The sequence below is a fragment of the Emys orbicularis genome, chromosome 1 (genome assembly GCF_028017835.1).
Source record: "Emys orbicularis isolate rEmyOrb1 chromosome 1, rEmyOrb1.hap1, whole genome shotgun sequence".
Classification (NCBI taxonomy): Eukaryota; Metazoa; Chordata; order Testudines; family Emydidae; genus Emys; species Emys orbicularis.
In genome coordinates, this window is record NC_088683.1 from 333,051,935 (window position 1) to 333,072,088 (window position 20,154).

The following is a 20,154-nucleotide window of genomic DNA, read 5'->3' on the forward strand; positions in this document are numbered from 1 at the left end:
AGATGATGATGGTGCTATTCAGAGATACCAATTATAACTTTTAATAAAACAATCAAATGTTTGTTTTTCAAAGACTGTTCAAGTTTATTCATGATGAGAAGAGCTCTATTTCAGGAATTTGCTGGGTGAGATAGGTGTGTTAGGAGGAAAATTTTCCTTGGGGGCAGGTTATCCCCTCACCACTTATTGCAGAGCTTCTTGTACCAGCTTCAGCATCTGGTCCTGGCCATTGTCGGAGATAGGATACTGGACTACATGAAACATTGGGCTGAATCATTATGGCAATAGATACTTTCCCCATTACTCTACCCCTTCTTCAGCTCTGACTGCTACAAAGAAGGGGTCTCCCCTGCCCTATCCCATCCCATAGCTTCTGTTTTTGAGCCCTGTTCTTTAGTGAATAAGGCGAGTGCCTGCTTCTGCTTAAGCACAGGGCTGTCCCCAAAGAATTGCACAGTGATTCTGATCTGATTCCTATCAGTTTCACTGCTGCCAACAATGATTCTGAAGAGCAGCACTGAAAACTCACTAGACTAGTCAGCTTTGACTCTATGTAACCTGGAAACCAGAGCTGACTGACTGCAATATTACTTTAATTGTATATTATTATATACGAGCTTTTATATATATATTCAACCCCCACCTCCACCCCCACACACCTGATTTTGAAATAATCATAGCTGGAGGTCTGCTTCTGGTGTAAGAAGTCAACACATTCAAAAACAAGAGAATTTACTTTGCCTAATGCTGGAGAAAATAAACTTGGTTCTTTTCTTGAAGGAAATATTCAGACAGTCCTTCACTACAAAAATGACAGCTCAGTTCTATTGCCAAAGGCAGCAAGAGCGTGGGATTGTCAGTCAGGTAAGTGATAGACATCTGTGGGCTCGTCCAAATGGCAGAACACATTTCTAGGCTTTGTGTTGGTGACAAAAGTGGGAATTTTTGGCGTGATTTTTGTGAACATGTCTCCCCCATCAGACTTTGCATTCTTACCCACTGGGAGTAGAGGGGTTAAAATGCTTCTCCTAGAACAAAGGTGTGACACTGGCAGACCTAGTGCCAGGCCATGCCAAGGTCCCCAGGCCTCCATTGAATACTGACAAATACACAGCTGAAATCAGTCTGGCTCACCTGTGTGTTAGTACTGTTAAAATAGGTGTGAGAATTACAAGTATGTGTTTAGACTTTACTGAATGCTTGTGAGTTGCTGCATGCATTAATCTCACTTATAACATCTGTATCCCACATTGTAAAGTAATATTTAAGCGTTTGCACTGTAAGCCTCTTCAACTGTGTAGCTCACCAGACGAGGAGAGAGACATTAACTACAGTATCTGTTAGTCTTTTAGGTGCCACCAGACTCCTTGTTGTTTTTGATTAACTACAGTAGAACCTCAGAGTTACGAACATCAGAGTTATGAACTGACTGGTGAACTACACACCTCATTTGGAAGCAGAAGTACACAATAAAAAGCAAATACTGTACAGCACAGTACTGTGTTAAACTACCAAAAATAAAAATAAAGGGAAAGTTTAAATTTTTTTTACCACCATGTAAGGTAACTGTTTGTGCTTGTTTCATTTAAATTAAAGATGGTTAAAAGCAGCATTTTTCTTCTGCATAGAAAAGTTTCAAAACTATATTAAGTCAATGTTCAGTTGTGGACTTTTGAAAGAACAACCATAATGTTTTGTTCAGAATTATGAACATTTCAGAGTTACAAACAACCTCCATCTCTGAAGTGTTCATAACTCTGAGGTTCTATTGTAGTATGAAATGCTGGTCTCCAACAGAAGGTGTTATGTCCTGCCCAAGGAGGAAGGTCCATTGACACCAGAAGGGTTACAATGGAACATTAAAGAGGACAAAAGACTTTGTTGTTTACTCCCCCTCCCCCATGAAGATGGGTTTTGCAAGTGGATTCCTCCCATCAACTGAGTTTGCCACTCAGAGCAGAAGGGGGGTGGGGGGAAAGGAATAAAAACCTCTAACAAGGAGGAACTGTATGTTTATGCTGCTCGGACTCTAGGGAGCAAGGATTACTAGGCATAAGCAAAAGATCCCTAGTGCTCACCCTGGATTAGCCCTAAAGCACATATAGAGCTTGCTTATTATAGAAGTTTCTATTACTTTTTTGAAACTTACGATTGGAACTCATTTATCTATGTATGTTTATCAGCTTTAACCTTGTAAGTAACTCTCTTATTTCCTTTTCTTTTTATTAAATCTGTACATAGTTTATTATAGGACTGGCGACAAGCGTTGTCTTTGGTGTGAGATCTAAGGTGCATTTGACCTGGTGAAAGGTCCTTTGGGACCGGAAGTAGCCTGAATGTTGCTGTGATTCATGATGTAAGGTACCATCTCTGTCACAAAGGAAAGCTTACCTGGGTGGCAAGACAGATTGGAGTACCCAGGATGACAGTTTGTGACTCCATGTTAAAGCTGTTATAGTGCCTCAGGAGTTTATACTTGATGATTTGTTGGTGAAATCTAATTACAGAACCCACAATCAGCTTGGGGTTTGTGACCTGGTTGGTAACAGTCTGCCCTGAGATTGGCACTCACGCTCCTGAGTCACAGCATGACAGCCTGACAAGAAGAAAGGCATAAGGTGCTTGGATCATGTAGATGTCTGAGGTGGTATGAATTCACCATCAAGAGCTGGCTGGAATCAACATATTTGAATGGAAGTTTCTACAGTAAACCGCCATGACCGAAGATTAATTCATAGGGCAAATTACTTCCTTTCCTCCACCTTTCTGAAGGGAAGCAGAGCTCAAATCCCTAGCCAGAGAACAATGGAGTGAAGGTGTCAGGGGCCTGTGAAAAGTACAGGTTTCTCAGACATACAGGTCTGTCGCATCTTACGTGCATTTAACTTGCGTGAATTCAGCTTTATGCGGTCGGCAACAACAAAAAAAGAGAAAAATAACAATTTAAATACTGTTCCTGTAGTGTGGGCGATTCAGCCCGCCATTACACTCAATGTAATTTTGACTATACGCGGTTTTTGCTTTACGCGCTGACCGCGGAACGTAACCCCAGCGTAAGATGAGACAGACCTGTACAGGCGCTTTCACTTAGGACTGAGAGACAAAGGGACAGTGTGAGAGTGCTAAGATGGATTCCAGAACAAGCTGGCCTAATGAAGCCCTGGCTTTAGCCAATATGAATTCTGTCTTAACCTTTGGTTCTCTGTGCTAACCTAAGGACTTCCCAACACCGTATTCCAGTTGACTATTGAAACCTACCCTGCTTTGGAAAAGATTTCCTGTTGTTGCTGGTTTACTTACTGATGTGCACTGATCCCCAAAGGGAGTGGAAAGTCTCTGAACAGGAGTCTACCTCAACTGGATTCACAGTTATTAGCTCATGCCAAGAAACAGGGATTGTTGGATCCCGAAGGCCAGTCTCGGAGGCGTTGAGGCCATGTGGCCAATCCTTCTGGAAAGTGTGAGCCCCTGAAGGTCTGACTGTTTAAAGGCTGGGGCATGGCACAGAGCCTGTAAATCTATGATATGTTCATAAATAAGTGCAGGGTAGCTGCATGCCTAGCAATTTACAACCTGTGTTGATGAATACTGCTGAAATATGCCATTTTAAGAGAGCATGGAGGAAGTTAAGTACCACCTGTGTAAACTGCGTATGACGCTTTTACAAATAGAGCATGTGGAATCACCAGGAATCAAGTGTTCTATGTCAAAGTGATTTCAGCACTCACCTTTAGAAGCATCTCTTCATGTTGGGGATTCTCTGAATCATATGGCTCTCTGCGCAGCTTTTCAACCTCTGCAATCAGATTTCTGTACCCTACAATCTGTAGGAGACAGGCCTGAAGAGATACTCCTAACCTAAGCAAAAAGAAGTCAAACAGTGAGGTAGGGTACTATACTGTACACAGCCACTTAATTTATATGAATATCCTCAACGAATCAAAAGCTTTAATAAGTTTAATTATGGAGGAAGAATTTTAATGGGGTCAATTCTTCTCACCAGAAAAACTACATTTAAAGATAGGGTTACCAGATAGCAACTGTGAAAAAAACAGTACAAGGGGTGGGGAGTAATAGGTGCCTATATAAGAAAAAGTCCCAAAAAACAGGACTGTCCCTTTAAAAACGGGACGGATAGTCACCCTATTTAAAGAGATCTTGTACACTGCACAATTTTGCCATTTACTAGCTTTCTTTAGTATTTGGACTTTCTTTGTAAATTAATTCCACATCCCCCTCTCCCTCCAGAACAGCAGTGAAATCTCTCACATTTGTTAACATCCCATTCTGACTGTATACAGGAGCCATGTGGATGCCTGCTAAAAGGACTGCATCAAATCTTTCCCTTCATGTAAATCACAGCTTCTCAAAAAAAAGGCTCCGAGATCGGCGATGAACTAAAAAATTCATATTGAATTAATCACTAAAACTACGCTTTGTTTCCATGTCACAAAAGCCCACACAATACATCAAAAAACCTGAACTAATGTGTCTTATGCAGCCTTTATGGGATCTGCCCTTGGGTTGTCATTTTTTGCCTCACATGCTGAGAACTGCTATAATGGTTCTGTTTTCACTCTGTATTGTAAGTCAAAACATTTTAGATTTTTATGCACAATTTAAAAGTCACTAGGCTTCCAATGCTTTAAATTACTGCAATTTATTCAAGTGTTAGGTTGGACTGTCTACAGCATATTATTAAATGCAATTATATACTGAATGTTATTGAATACCAATATCTTTCGCATCTCATATGGAAACATGTTATGAATATTTAGGCAGGTATTTAAAAAAAACATTTCCATAAAATCTCAAATTAATATAATCCCTAACATGAGTAAGGAAAGCACAATCAGCTTAATTTCAATGCTGTTTGCATGCCACTAAATCAAAGATATCAGAGATGATAAATATCTATTAGGTTATCTTGCCCATAGAATCATAGAATATCAGGGTTGGAAGGGACCTCAGGTGGTCATCTAGTCCAACCCCCTGCTCAAAGCAGGACCAATTCCCAACTAAATTAAAATCCCCATCTCTCTAAAAATGCAAGATTGTCCTGTTCAGTACTTCGTTTAATCTACTGTACTATTAAATGACTTGAACATAAAAACTTCCACTTCTTATCTTTGAAGACTATTCCACTGAGTGTAACAGAAATCCATTAGGATATTTTTCCTTACCTCAGTTTCATACTATGACTCCTAGTTACACACTCTTGATCTATCCTAAACAATTCTCCTCCTCCTCTGGTGTTTACATGCTTCACTTTTTATACCTTTCATTTTTATAGTACCTTTCATTCCAAAGAATGAAAACGTGCTTTAGTAAACTACATATGAATGCTTTCACCTCACTGCTAAAATGCTGCCATAACTGGGCTTAACTACAGCAATGACACATCGCAGTTTAGAGCAGGGAACTAGGAATACCATTGGCAGCTGAAACTGCAAGGCTAATTTAGATAGACAACAAGTAATTATTCCAATTAGAATTACGTTTATTTTAAAAAAAATATATTTATACAATCTTATGGACACACACTTTTTACATTTGTCTGTAGTATACACACACTATATCTATCTATACATAGATAGATGTATGGATAGATTCCAAGGTCAGAAGGGACCATTATGATTATCTAGTCTGAACTCTGGTATAACACAGGCCATAGAACTGCCCCAAAATAATTTGTGTTTGAACTAGAGCATACCTTTAAAAAAAATTCCAATCTTGATTTTAAAATGGCCAGTGATGAGAATCCACCACCGTATATACAAAGTCTCCTCTCCATCCCTCAGCCCCTTGTCCCAGTCTTCCCTCTCATCTCTCCATTCCCTGACCCCCCCCAGGGCTAGCGCCTCACACCTTTGCATTCCAATCAGCTTTCCTCTTTCTCATCCTTGCTGCTAGGGTAACAGCAGGGGGAGCACTGAGAGGAAAGAACCAGGAATCTTTCTACTCTTAAGTTCCTTTTTTTGGCACCAGTAACCCCTGGCTAGTAGGAACAGCATTTGCAGGGAAAGTCCCATTCACCTCATAGACTCATAGATTTTAAGGTCAGAAGGGACCATTGTGGTCATCTAGTCTGACCTCCCGCATGATGCAGGCCACAAAAGCTGACCCACCCACTTTCCCTTAACTCAGCTGTTGAAGTCTCCAGATCGTGATTTAAAGACTTCAAGTCGCAGAGAATCCTCCAGCTTGCGACCCCTGCCCTATTCTGCGGAGGAAGGCGAAAAACCTCCAGGGCCTCTGCCAATCTACCCTGGAGGAAAATTCCTTCCCGACCCCAAATATGGCGATCAGTAGAACCCCGAGCATACAGGCAAGAATCTCCAGCCGGACCCTCATTTTACCAGCGATGGCACGTTATTGCCTAATTGACTAAAATCACGTTATCCCATCAAACCATTCCCTCCATGAACTTATCTAGCCTAATCTTGAAGCCAGGGAGGTCTTTCGCCCCCACCGTTTCCCTCGGAAGGCTGTTCCAAAATTTCACCCCTCTGACGGTTAGAAACCTTCGTCTAATTTCAAGCCTAAACTTCCCCACGGCCAGTTTATATCCATTCGTTCTCGTGTCCACATTAGTACTGAGCTGAAATAATTCCTCTCCCTCCTTGGTATTTATCCCTTTGATATATTTAAAGAGAGCAATCATATCCCCCCTCAGCCTTCTTTTGGTTAGGCTAAACAAACCGAGCTCCTCAAGTCTCCTTTCATAGGAAAGGTTTTCCATTCCTCGGATCATCCTAGTGGCCCTTCTCTGTACCCGTTCCAGTTTGAGTTCGTCCTTTTTAAACATAGGAGACCAGAACTGCACACAGTACTCCAAATGAGGTCTCACCAGCGCCTTGTATAACGGAAGCAGCACCTCCTTGTCCCTACTAGAAATACCTCGCCTAACGCATCCCAAGATCGCATTAGCTTTTTTCACAGCCACGTCACATTGCCGACTCATAGTCATCCTGTGATCAACCAGGACTCCGAGGTCCTTCTCCTCCTCCGTTACTTCCAACCTATGCGTCCCCAGCTTATAACTAAAATTCTTGTTAGTCATCCCTAAATGCATCACCTTACACTTCTCACTATTAAATCTCATCCTATTATTATTACTCCAATTCACAAGGTCATCCAAGTCTCCCTGCAGAATATCCCGATCCTTCTCCGAATTGGCAATACCTCCCAACTTTGTGTCATCCGCAAACTTTATCAGCCCACTCCTACATTCGGTTCCGAGGTCAGTAATGAATAGATTAAATAAAATCGGACCCAAAACCGAACCTTGAGGAACCCCACTGGTGACCTCCTTCCAACCTGACAGTTCACCTTTCAGTACTACCCGCTGCAGTCTCCCCTTTAACCAGTTCTTTATCCACCTCTGGATTTTCATATCGATCCCCATTTTTTCCAATTTAACCAATAATTCCTCATGCGGCACAGTATCAAACGCTTTACTAAAATCGAGGTATATTAGATCCACCGCATTTCCTTTATCTAGAAGGTCTGTTACTTTCTCAAAGAAGGAGATCAGGTTGGTTTGGCACGATCTGCCTTTCGTAAACCCATGTTGTAATTTGTCCAAATTGCCATTCGCCTCAAGGTCCTTAACTACTTTCTCCTTCAAAATTTTTTCCAAGACCTTGCATACTACAGATGTTAAACTAACAGGCCTGTAGTTACCCGGGTCACTTTTTTCCCCCTTCTTGAAAATAGGAACCACATTAGCTATTTTCCAGTCCAACGGTACCACCCCCGAGTTTACAGATTCATTAAAAATTATCGTTAAGGGGCTTGCAATTTCTCGTGCCAGTTCCTTCAATATTCTAGGATGAAGATCATCCGGTCCGCCCGATTTAGTCCCGTTTAGCTGGTCAAGTTTGGCTTCCACCTCTGATGCTGTAATGTCAATCCCCCCTCCTTTATTCCCCTCTGTCCTGCTCACTCTATTTCTAAGCCCTTCATTAGCCTTATTAAAGACCGACGCAAAATATTCATTTAGATATTGTGCCATGCCTAGATTATCCTTAATCTCCACTCCATCTACATTCTTCAGCGGTCCCACTTCCTCTTTCTTTGTTTTCTTCCTATTTATATGGCTATAAAACCTCTTACTATTGGATTTAATTCCCCTCGCAAGGTCCAACTCTACACGGCTTTTGCCCTTTCTCACCGCATCCCTACATGCTCTGACCTCAATAAGGTAGGTTTCCTTGCTGATCCCTCCCCTCTTCCATTCTTTGTACGCTTTCTGCTTTTTCTTAATCGCCCCTTTGAGACGCCCGCTCATCCAGCTAGGTCTAAATCTCCTGCCCACTAACCGTTTTCCCTTTCTCGGGATACAGGCCTCGGACAGCTCGTGCAACTTCAACTTGAAATAATCCCAGGCGTCATCTGCCTTTAGATCCCTAAGTATGTTAGCCCAATGCACTTCCCTAAGTAGTCGCCTTAATTTATTAAAAGTTGGCCTTTTTGAAATCGTAAACCTTAGTCACAGTTTTATTTCTGTTAATCCTTCCATTTAGTTTAAACCGAATTAGCTCATGGTCACTCGAGCCAAGGTTGTCCCCTACAACCATTTCCTCAACGAGGTCCTCACTACTCACCAGCACCAAATCTAAAATTGCATCCCCCCTCGTCGGTTCAGTTACTACTTGATGAAGGAATTCATCTGCTAGCACGTCTAGGAACATCTGAGCCCTATTATTGTTACTAGCATTTGTTCCCCAGTCTATATCTGGGAAGTTAAAGTCCCCCATGATTACACAGTTCTTATTAGTTTTTACTTCCCTAAAAACATTAAATAGTTCTCTGTCCGCATCCAGGCTAGATCCCGGCGGTCTATAGCACACCCCAAGCAGTATCTCAGGGGAGGCTCTAGTAGTTCTTTTACCCAGTGTAATTATTGCCCAGACAGACTCCGTCTTATCCATTCCGTCACTTATTATTTCTTTACATTTAACCTCATTATTGACATACAATGCCACTCCCCCACCTTTACCTTTCTTCCGGTCATTCCTAAACAGCACATACCCTTCCATATCTGTACTCCAGTCATGACTACCGTTCCACCACGTTTCGGTTATTCCTATGATATCCGGTTTCATTTTTTGGACCAGGAGCTCCAATTCCTCCATTTTGTTACCTAGGCTTCTCGCATTGGTGTATAAACATCTTACCGTATGCTGTCTATCCTTTCTCCCATTAGTTATGCAATTTGGTACGGACCCCGTACTGTCCAACCGCCCCCTCCTTCTCATGTCCAATCCCCTACCCCTACCTATATCTGTGCTTATCTCTTCACCCTCCTTTTCAGTGTTGGAATCTGGCGTGGAGATCAACTGGACATCTCCCAACCGTCTCCCCCAAGTTCCTAGTTTAAAGCCCTTTTGATGAGATGAGCCAGTCTCCCTCCCAGAAGTCTATTTCCTTCCCTACTCAGGTGAAGTACATCCCGTGAGAACAGCTGTCTGTCCCCGAAAGCCTCCCAGTGGCCATACATCCCAAAGCCCTCCTTATAGCACCACTCCCTTAGCCAGCTATTTATCCTCACAATTCTGTCAGCCCTTTGCTGTCCTTCTCTAGGAACAGGCAGAATCCCACTGAAGATAATCTGAGCCTCAACTTCCTTAAGCGTCTTCCCCAGCCTGGCATAATCTCCCTTGATTCTCTCTAGTGAGAACCTAGCCGTGTCATTCGTTCCTACGTGAAGGACGATCAAGGGGTTCTTACCTGCTCCTTCTAGGATCCTTTTCAACCACAGGTCCACATCCCGTATCTTAGCGCCCGGCAGACAGCACACCCTTCTGTTTTCTGGGTCCGCCCTGGTCACAGGCCTGTCTAACCTCCTCAGTAAGGAGTCTCCAATCACATAAACCTGCCTTTGCCTGGTGACAGTGCGATCTACCAATCTATCCCCTGTTCCCTGCAGTCGTAACTCCTGTCTGTCTCTATTTTCCCTTATAGTCCCCCTAGTGCCATCCTGTATCCTCCTGGGGCCGAGTATTGATGCTGTCTCCATCAACTCCTCCCCTCTTTCTATTGGACTAGCTGCCCTTCTTTTCTTCCTCTGCCTCCCACCATCAGTTACCACCTGCTGCGTTCCCGCCTCGTTATCCAAACACCCAAACCTGTTCCTGAGTTCTATTTCCCCCTCACTAGCCCTCCTTTTCCTTGGCCTGCTTCTTATGGTCACATGCTTCCACTGCTCCTGTTCTCCCCCCGACATTGCCCCCTCACAGACCATAGCCCCTACTTCTACCTGCACCCCCGAGCATTCCCCTTCTGCCACTCCCGGCCTTTGCTCCATCAGCTGCTCGAATCCCCTTCTAAACTCCACCAGGGTCTCTACCTGCATCTCCAACCCCTGAACCTTTTCCTCTAACAGGTCAATTAGGCAACATTTCATGCAGACATACCTCTGGTCAGACGCCCCGGCTAGTATCATGTACATACCGCAGCTGCAACATGCAATCATCTGCATTGTGTCCCCCGCAGCTTGGCTCATGGCCGCCGTGGTCCCAGCCCACCGCTTCTTGGGAAACAGAGCACACCGACCACCGCGCCCTCCCGCCTCCCCTTTCACCTCCCCCTGTAAACTCCCACTTAAACTTCCCTGTTAGCAGCCCTGTTTGCCGGCTCCTGGGGGCCTCTGCAGCCCTGGGACGGAGCACATCCAGCAGAGATGTTAGAATTTGGTGGCAAAGTTTTCCAAAGATTCCAAGTCTCTACTGAGTAAATGTGCAAACAGATTTTAAGATGTGCAAACTTGGCCAAATTTGAACCAATTTTTACAGAGATGGTAAAAGGCATCTCTCTCCAGTGCTAGGACAAGTCCCCTCCCTCCACTACCAAATTATAAGTCCTTGCTCCAAAGCATTGGGGCACTAGAGCGTCTCAGTGACACAGTTTTTAGATTATTTTTTTTAACATGGACAGAACAATATTTTCCTCATCTAATTCGAAGAAATGGCTCAACAATTTTTCCTGAAATTTCCCCAACAAAATTCAGCCCGAGGTATATACCTGGCATGTAAATTTTCAGCCCAAATGGTTAAAATTTGACAAAATTTATAAGCAACTAAAAAAAAAGGTCTTATAACGGAAAGCATTTGGCAACCTTAACACAGACACAGACACAGACACACACAGTAGCTGTATATACATACTCACACACTCCTCTATAAAATATGCATGCTGTTGGAGAAGTTTTCTTTCAGAGGAGATATTTAATCAAGGGCTAGAAAAATTATGTTCACTAATGGCTCAGACCTGCAAAGTGTGGAGCATATCCAGCTTTCATCCAGACCACATCACACGATCCACTGTCTAAAGCCAAGCTCTAAGATACAACCGGCATTTGCTCCAATCGCTCAGACAGAGACAAACACCTACAGGATCTATATCAAGCGTTCTTAAAACTACAATACCCACCTGGTGAGGTGAAGAAACAGATTGACAGAGCCAGAAGGGTACCCAGAAGTCACCTCCTACAGGACAGGCCCAACAAAGAAAGTAACAGAACGTCACTAGCCATCACCTGCAGCCCCCAACTAAAACCTCTCCAGCGCATCATCAAGGATCTACAACCTATCCTGAAGGACGATCTCTCACTCTCACAGACCTGGGGAGACAGGCCATCCTCGCTTACAGACAGCCCCCCAACCTGAAGCAAATACTCACCAGCAACTAAACATCATACAACAAAAACACTAACCCAGGAACCAATCCCTTCAACAAACCCCGTTGCCAACTCTGTCCGCATATCTATCCAAGAGACACCATCATAGGACCTAACCACATCAGCCAGACCATCAGGGGCTTGTTCAACTGCACATCTACCAATCTGATATATGCCATCATGTGCCAGCAATGCCCCTCTGCCATGTACATTGGCCAAACCAGACAGTCTCTACGCAAAAGAATAAATGGACACAAATCAGACATCAAGAATTATAACATTCAAAAACCAGTAGGAGAACACTTCAATCTCCCTGGACACTCAATAACAGACTTAAAAGTGGCAATTCTTCAACAAAAAAACTTCAGAAACAGACTCCAACGAGAAACTGAAGAACTGGAATTAATTTGCAAACTGGACACCATCAAATTAGGCTTGAATAAAGACTGGGAGTGGATGGGTCACTACAAAAACTAATTTCCCTCTGCTGATACTCACACCTTCTTGTCAAGTGTTTGAAATGGGCCACCTTGATTGCACTGGCCTCATTAGCACTACAAAAGTGATTTTTCCTCCCTTGGTATTCACCCCTTCTTGCCAACTGTTGAGAATAGGCCACTTCCACCTTAACTGAATTGGCTCGTTAGCACTGACCCCCCCACTTGGTAAGGCAACTCCCATCTTTTCATGTGCTGTGTATTTATACCTGCCTACTGTATTTTCCACTCCATGCATCTGATGAAGTGGGTTTTAGCCCACAAAAGCTTATGCCCAAATAAATTTGTTAGTCTCTAAGGTGCCACAAGGACTCCTCATTGTTTTTGCCAAATCCAGGAAATCTCTTAAGCATATGCTTCAAGTTAAGCATGTGAGTAGCCCTGGGGAAAGTTAAAAATGTGCTTAAATGCTTTTCTAGATGGGGACCAAAGTGCTCAGTGCTTTATAGGATGGAGCCCTGAAGCTCTGGTTTGATTGATCACTGCTCATCTGGACCTTGACTTTGTACATCTCGTCTGCAAGAAGGCAGAGCCCACAACATCATGTTGCGTCTTTGCCACCAAACACCATTTCCAACCGAGCTAGCCTATCAAAATAACAAAAAGGCCTCACCTTGCTTAGCCCGTGAGAAAAGTGAAATGCCTGAATTGGCCTGGCTATCATATCAGCAGTTAATCAATCCATACCTATCTTTCCTGTAGTATTTAGTCAGTCTTGTCTGACCCTTTACCATTTTGCTCCTCTGAATTTACTCCAACCTATCAAGGTCTTTCTGATACTGAGGTGTTCTGAGCACGGCACAATACCTGAGGTGTGCTCTCACCAGGCACAGACAGAAGGTGTGGCAAATGAGATAGCATCCATCAATACATCATTTTTGCTACAGATGAAGTTACTGAACCCCATCTAAAAAAAAGATGTATTGGAATTGAAAAAGATTCAGAAAAGGGCAACAAAAATGATTAGGGGTATGGAACAGCTTTCATATGAGGAGAGATTAATAAGACTGGGACTTTTCAGCTTGGAAAAGAGATGACTAAGGGGGGGATACGATAGAGGCCTATAAAATCATGATTGGTGAGGAGAAAGTAAGTAAGGAAGTGTTATTTAATCCTTTTCATAACACAAGAACTAGGGGTCAACAAATGATATTAATAAGCAGCAGGTTTAAACAAAAGGAAGTATTTCTTCACACAACACAGAGTCAGTATGTGGAACTTTTTGCCAGGAGTTGTTGTGAAGGCCAAGTATAACAGGGTTCAAAAAAGAACTAGGTAAGTGCCTGGAGGATAGGTCCATCAACGGCTGTTAGCCAGAATGGGCAGGGATGGGGTCTCTAGCCTCTGTTTGCCAGAAGCTGGGAATGAGCGACAGGGGATGGATCACTTGATGATTACCTGTTCTGTTCATTCCCTCTGGGGCACCTGGTATTGGCCACTGTCGGGATACAGGATACTGGGCTAGATGGACCTTTGGTCTGACCCAGTATGGCCAGTCTTATGTGTGAATGAGAGTGAAAGAAAGGGAGAGGTGGGGAGAAAGGCAGGTAACCGTACAGTAGAAAGGAGCTTTCAAAATGGATATGGGAACGCTCGAAAGGCATACAAGTGCCTGTTTACTATGGGAAGCAGAGATGCATATAGCACTGAACAAAACTGGAACATGCTTAGCAGTTTTGAGAACAGATTAAAGCACTGACCAACACACAACATCTGTGCAAACATTGGGGTGACTCCACAGATATGAGCTAGGACTCCACAGATAATATATTAATGCAAGCTCACACCTGCCTATTTGAAACAGTGTGAAGGCTATAACTGGCAGGGCTGAGGAGCATGGAGGGTACACATAGAGGGTAGAACACTTACTCAGTGGGGAAGCTACCAAGACACTGAATTGCTGACAGGAAGAGAGAGAAAGATCCTTATTTCATACAACACAAACAACTGAACCCTAAGGTGTGAAGTAAATACCTGCTGAAATCACTGTGCTGTCACTGCAAGAGCTGTAAACTACAACTCACTATTAGGAGAGAGAGAATTTTACACTGATCACTGTTTATTGGATATGCTTTTCTCTCACCTCTTTTTTATGAACTTTGTTTTAACTAAGATCCCTGGGGTTTAAGACCATTGGGAGTGGGAATATTCCCAATCAGATGTTCCCAGAAGTGAAGGGGAGATCAGGACTGTAATGTCCCTCAGGTCCCTGGTTGAAAGTATGGACCAGAAGGTCCTGTTCCCCATGGTTGATGTTGCTGCCCAGATTGGAGGGAGTGTAAGGCCTGGGGAAAGCTGAAATATGAGGGGTGAGAGACGAATTTGAGTGGGAAAGGGGCTATTGCCTCCCTAGTCTGGAACATGCCATCATATCACAATTATTATTATTACTGTAGTGCCTAGAGCCTGGGGCCCCATTGTGCTAAGCACTGTACAAACACATAGTGAGAGAGTCCCCAAACAGACAAGACAGACAAAGACGTGGAGGCCAAAGACAGGCACATTGAAATTAAGTGATTTGCCCAGGATAAAGCAGCAGGTCAGTGCCATGTCTGGGAATATAAACCAAGCCTCCTGAGTCCCAGCCCTATTCTTTAAACCACACTACATCACAATGCAATCTCTCGTATCTATTTATATTAATCCTTCTCTTCAACAATTCTCAGTTTGACACTGTGAATTTTAATCAATGTTCCGTTTACTACCCCTTCTAGATCATTGATAAAGATGTTAAACAACACTGGACCCAATACCAATCAGTCCCTACTAGGCATCTTGTTTCAGATGGATTCATTGACATTTACCTTTAACCTTTGTTTATGGTCTTTTAGCCAGTAATCAGTCCATATGGACAGTGTTAATACCCAAGCCAATTTTCTCTCTCAAATTAAGCTCCAGAGCTCAACCCCCACTTCCCCAGCAATTGGTGAAGCCATATTTTAATGTTGCCCTAATTATTGCCATTATCACTAACAGGATTTGAACCTATAATGTGATGAACATGATGGCATTCTTCCCTCCGAGTTCTTACTTTACCAAGTCCCAGGCAAGAACTCAGGGCTATTCTGCTGTTGAATGTGTTGGCCAACATTTTTCAAAGGCGGCTAGTGATTTTTGGGTCACTCAATTTGAGTCACCTTCACAGATTTTTAAAATCAGAAGGGACCATTGTGATGCTCCAGTCTGCATAACCTGCAGGTTACATCTGAGTTATACAGATGACCCGCATTACACAGACCACATTATTTCACCCAGGGCTTCCTGATCTAGTCCATTCACCTGTGGTTAACTACAGTATCTCTTCCAGGAAGCATCCAATTTTTGGTTTGAAGAAAAGAAACCTTACAGGGATCCAATTTTCAGAAGGTGTTTGTCACTTTCTTCAAAATCAAGCCCCTGTAGGGTGTCATAAATTGGACACCGAGAAAATCGAGGTAACCCGAAAATCATTACTCCTTTTTGAAATACCATCTTTTGCATGAGAAATAAAACCAAAGTCCTGACCACTTTTGGTCAATGACATCTTGTGGCATTTAAATAAAAAGAAAAAAATAAGAGTGTTAATCATGTTGCCCCGGTCAAAATTCCAACTTGGGCAAGTTAAAGGAGAATTTTAGTTAGAAATCAGAATATTGTTTGAATTGCTTATGGTATGCTTCTTTCTTCCCTGCACTAAACTGCTATGTAATGTTGCTGTGCATTGCTAAAAAGCCACGATTTTTATTGCCATGAACACCAACCACAGCTGCATTTCATCCCAGGGGGAAGTGACCACTATATAGTTTGTATATCAGTTTATAAAAGACAGCAAGATTCAGAAAACCACCAAGTAAAGAGGCACAGGACTGTTGCCAATTATAGGCACCATAAGAGATTACTTATTTTTCAGTAGCGTTATTTGGACAAGAAGCACAAAGCAGATTCACACTGAGAAATAAAGCTAAGCATGAAGGCCTGATTCTCCATAGAGACAGACAGTAAAGACAGCAACAGTTCCAAATTTTCTGATAAAGAAATAGAAACTTACTGTGGATTTATATCTGGATTAATCTTTTTCAGTTCCATGATGTCATCTATAGTTTTTTCAATGGCATCTGGATGAACACTTACTGAAGTTTGCAGCAGCTGGAAATATGTTTTAACATAAATTAACTACTATATGATGACATTTAGTGGATACTCATTGTGGTGGAATGTTGTGCACATGAGGACTTCTAGATTGACAGCCTGGGAAATCCAAATTTCTATCTGCACACAGAACAAATACACCCTGGGCAGCCCTTCCAATGTGTTTAATCCCTCACCTTGATCCTGATCATCCCCCCTCCTAGTGAGGAGCCAGATTACTTTCCCAGGCTCACTCAATCCTGTACATCTCTATGGTGGTTGCCAACTGTGAAGATGTTTTGTATTGTGGACTTTTGTCTAATAGGAACTAGACTGAGACCACTAACTCAGAAAATATATCTGCATTTCTGGCCTCCATTTGGTATAAAAGTACCAAAGTACATAGTATACTGGAGTGTTGTGTAACTGACACACTCTGGGCATATAGCAATAAAGCAAGAATTTTTTTTTCATGTATTCCAAGTGATCCCACTACAAAGATTAGAGATGCACAATCTCTGGAGGGAATTAATAGGCAAGAACTTCTGAATCATCAAATGATCAAAATCTAGCAAGAACTCAGAGAAGTTCAAAATGGATTGAATCTTTTGAGAATCTGCTCTGGCAACCTCATTTGTCACTTGCACATATGTAAAACAGAATCACAGAAACGTAGGTCTGGAAGAAACTTCAAGAGGTCATCTAGTCCAGCCCCGCATGCTGAGGCAGGATTAAGAATACCTAGACCATCCCTGATAGCATCCAAGCTGTTCTTAAAATCCTCCAAGGATGGGGATTCCACAATCTCCCTAGGTAACCTATTTCTGTGCTTAAAACTATCCTTATAGTTAGAAAGTTTTTCCTAACACCTAATCTAAGTCTCCCTTGCTGCAAGCTAAGACCATTATTTCCTGTCCTACCGTTGGTGGATTTGGAGAAAAATTTATCACTGGTTTTCTTTATAACAACCTTTCACATATCTGAAGACTTATTACACCCCCCTCAGTCTTCTCTTCTCTAGACTGAACATGCCTAATTCTTTCAAGCTTTCCTCATAGGTCATATTTTCTAAATGTAGATCCATACTTTCTAAATGTAGAGCCATACGTTCCATTTCCATTAGTGGCACTGTAACATGTATAAAGTAGATGCCATTTAGTTTATTTTGTGAAATCTTTTTGTAATGCAGATATAAATAGCATGCTTTCCAATGACACTGGATTTCCCTTCCCAGACAGAAGTGTATAGTTTAAAAATAGAGTTTTTATGTTTTCATGCTCTTCACTTTAACTTCTGCAATGTATTTAGAATAACAGCATTCTAATTTTACAGTTTGAGGAGAAAAGACTGAGAGGCTGTTTTTAATATTTTTATGAACATTCATGAAAGTGAGGGACAAAAAACACACTGCCCAGGTACTTCTACATGTCCCCCAATCACCATAAGGTACAAAAGTAATAACCCCATTTTTACAGATAAGGAAACTGAGGCACGGGGTGATTCAATGAATTGCCCCTGGTCACACAAGAAGTCTTTGGCAAAATCAGGAACTGAACCAAGGACTCCCAAGTCTTAGTCCAGTGCCTTAACCACAAGATCATCCTTTTTCCCTTTTCTTATTTGTCTCCATTACTGCCAACAATGGACTAAGCATTGTATAAACACAAATAGTTTCCCAATATAATTTTGTTGAACAACTCAACCTTATCTTGCAAAACCACCTGCTACTCTATCCACAGACTTCTCCTGAGGAGAGGCTGCTATTTATGCTAGTGTGTCAGTCTTTATATAGGTTATGAGGTGGGAAAACTAGTGTGCTAATTTTGACAAGTGAACACTGTGATGGGGTGCCTACCCCACACAGGCATAGAAGGGGTTAATCATGCCCTGCCCCAGAAGCAGCAATGGAGGTGAGTCCTCCGAGAAACCCAGAGAGGCTGTGTGAAGCACAGCCAATCAGAGAGTAGTTGTAAAGAGCACCCAATCTGGGCCCCGGCAGGCTGGGATAAAAGGGAGATGCAGGGTCAGTGCTGCTGGAGCCCAGGGAGTAAGGACTGTGTCCCTGGAGGGACAAGAGAATTAAGCACCTTGGACAGAGCAGCTGCCAGCAGGGACTGGGGGAGTGAGAGGGACTCCTGGCTGGTTGCTGGGCCTGAGCAGCTGAGTGCCCTGAGGTAAGGGTGAAGAAGGTGCTGGGGCCATGGGGAAGTGGCCCAGGGAAACATAGCAGCATTGACAGAGGTTACAGAGGAGCAACAGGAGGCTGCTATTTACAGAGTCCCTGTACTGGGGCTCAGAGTAGTGGGCAGGCCCGGATCCCCCTCTCCTCACTAAAGAAATGGCTGGACTGTTGGACAGTTACCCCCTCCCCTCCCTTGGAAGGTGGAAACACAGATTATGGCATAGCCTGAGAGCTGAGTCACAAAGAGGATGCTGCAGTTCTGGGAGCTGAGAGAGGAGCAGAGAGAGTGCCAGTGTGCAGACCACAGACGTGGGCATTGGCCTTGAGCTAATCTGCAGCAAGACTAGGAGACAGCAGCGCCAGTCTGGTGACGAGGGCTGCAACCTGGGACAAACATGTTTTCCTCTACTGTTAAATTTCATTTTACAAATTGGAAAGAGGCATGCTGTGAAATGCTGAGTGGAAAAGTATATGGGAGAAAGAGGGAGAGAGAAGTTCACTCACCTTATTTTTTGAACCCCTCAGTGATGTCTCTGTTAAGAAAACAATTATTTAAAAATGTAATTATCTCAGTTCATTTTCAAGGCAAACAACATACACTGTGCGTGTGTCGTGGCCACACTTATGGACAAAGAACAGAAATGTGAGGAATACCAGGTATTTTACACTTACCTATCTTCATAGTTCTGCTGGCCCCAGGCTTGATATTGTAACAGATCCTTTGTAATTCACATCGTCCCGTTAATTTCCTCACCACAAATTTCAGACAGCGCCACAAACATTTACAGTAGAAGTACAGGCACACCTGGACAAACATTCTGTCAAAGGAAACCTTAAAGTGAGAATTTGGAACTGAATTTGTCTAAACAAAACAGGTAAGATTTTAAGACACCTAACTGTATATCTGAAGGACAAAACTTTTATACAAGGAACATATGGACTCTTATTCTGCAATAGATTACTTATACATGTAAGGTTTGCAGAACCAGGCCCTTCAGTTTTACCCAGTTAAAAAAAACCAAACCATGAATCAGCTCAGAAAAGAATCCCCAAAAGAATTTTAGTTCTATGAAGTTCCCCCCGCTTAATATAGGAGTTTGTGTGCATAAGTCTTATTAATGTCAAGAGGAATTATGCCCGTATAATAAGGGATGTACAGACCTCAGAATGATTATAGTACTGTGAAGTCTAGTGAGCCACAACTCCTTAATTCTATATTCTGCTTTGATACAAACTCTAACCCCTTGGGCCAGTCACTCAACCTCTCATCTTGACTGAGAAGTTAAAGGACTATTAATGCTGATTAATACACTGATGATATCTAATTCCCAGGGGTGCATGAGAATGAATGGCCCTAATCAGGGAAAGCACTGCATCTTCCTTTAACCAGGCCTTTAAGTGGCTGTCCTGAACAGGGATGATTCCTGAAGAAGGGCCAATGTTTGTTCAGCCCTTTGAAGATGGGGAGCAGCCATACAGCAGTGTTTATAATAATCACACGTCACAGAAGTCTGGATACCCTGCAGTTCTGATGAGGATTCTATTTTACATTCATGTTAATATTGTGTTACTAAAATAAAAATTCTAACAAAGTATCTTATTGCATTTATTATGGTACTGCTTAAGGACCAACCAAGGATGGAGACTGTACAAACACAAGGTAATAAATGGTCCCTGCCCCCAAA

At 42.7% G+C, this 20,154-nt stretch overlaps 1 protein-coding gene across 1 annotated transcript in view; it reads right to left on the bottom strand.

The window, feature by feature from the left end:
• Positions 1–19,286, bottom strand: part of ELMOD1 (ELMO domain containing 1) — a 37,162-nt gene extending 17,876 nt beyond the window's left edge. The window contains exons 1-4 of the mRNA XM_065420622.1: positions 19,142–19,286; positions 18,974–19,002; positions 16,208–16,305; positions 3,729–3,858 (exon numbers count right to left, since the gene is read on the bottom strand). Coding sequence (XP_065276694.1) covers positions 3,729–3,858; positions 16,208–16,305; positions 18,974–19,002; positions 19,142–19,286 — 402 coding nt within the window. The remainder of the gene's footprint in view (positions 1–3,728; positions 3,859–16,207; positions 16,306–18,973; positions 19,003–19,141) is intronic.
• Between the last annotated feature and the right edge of the window lie 868 nt (positions 19,287–20,154).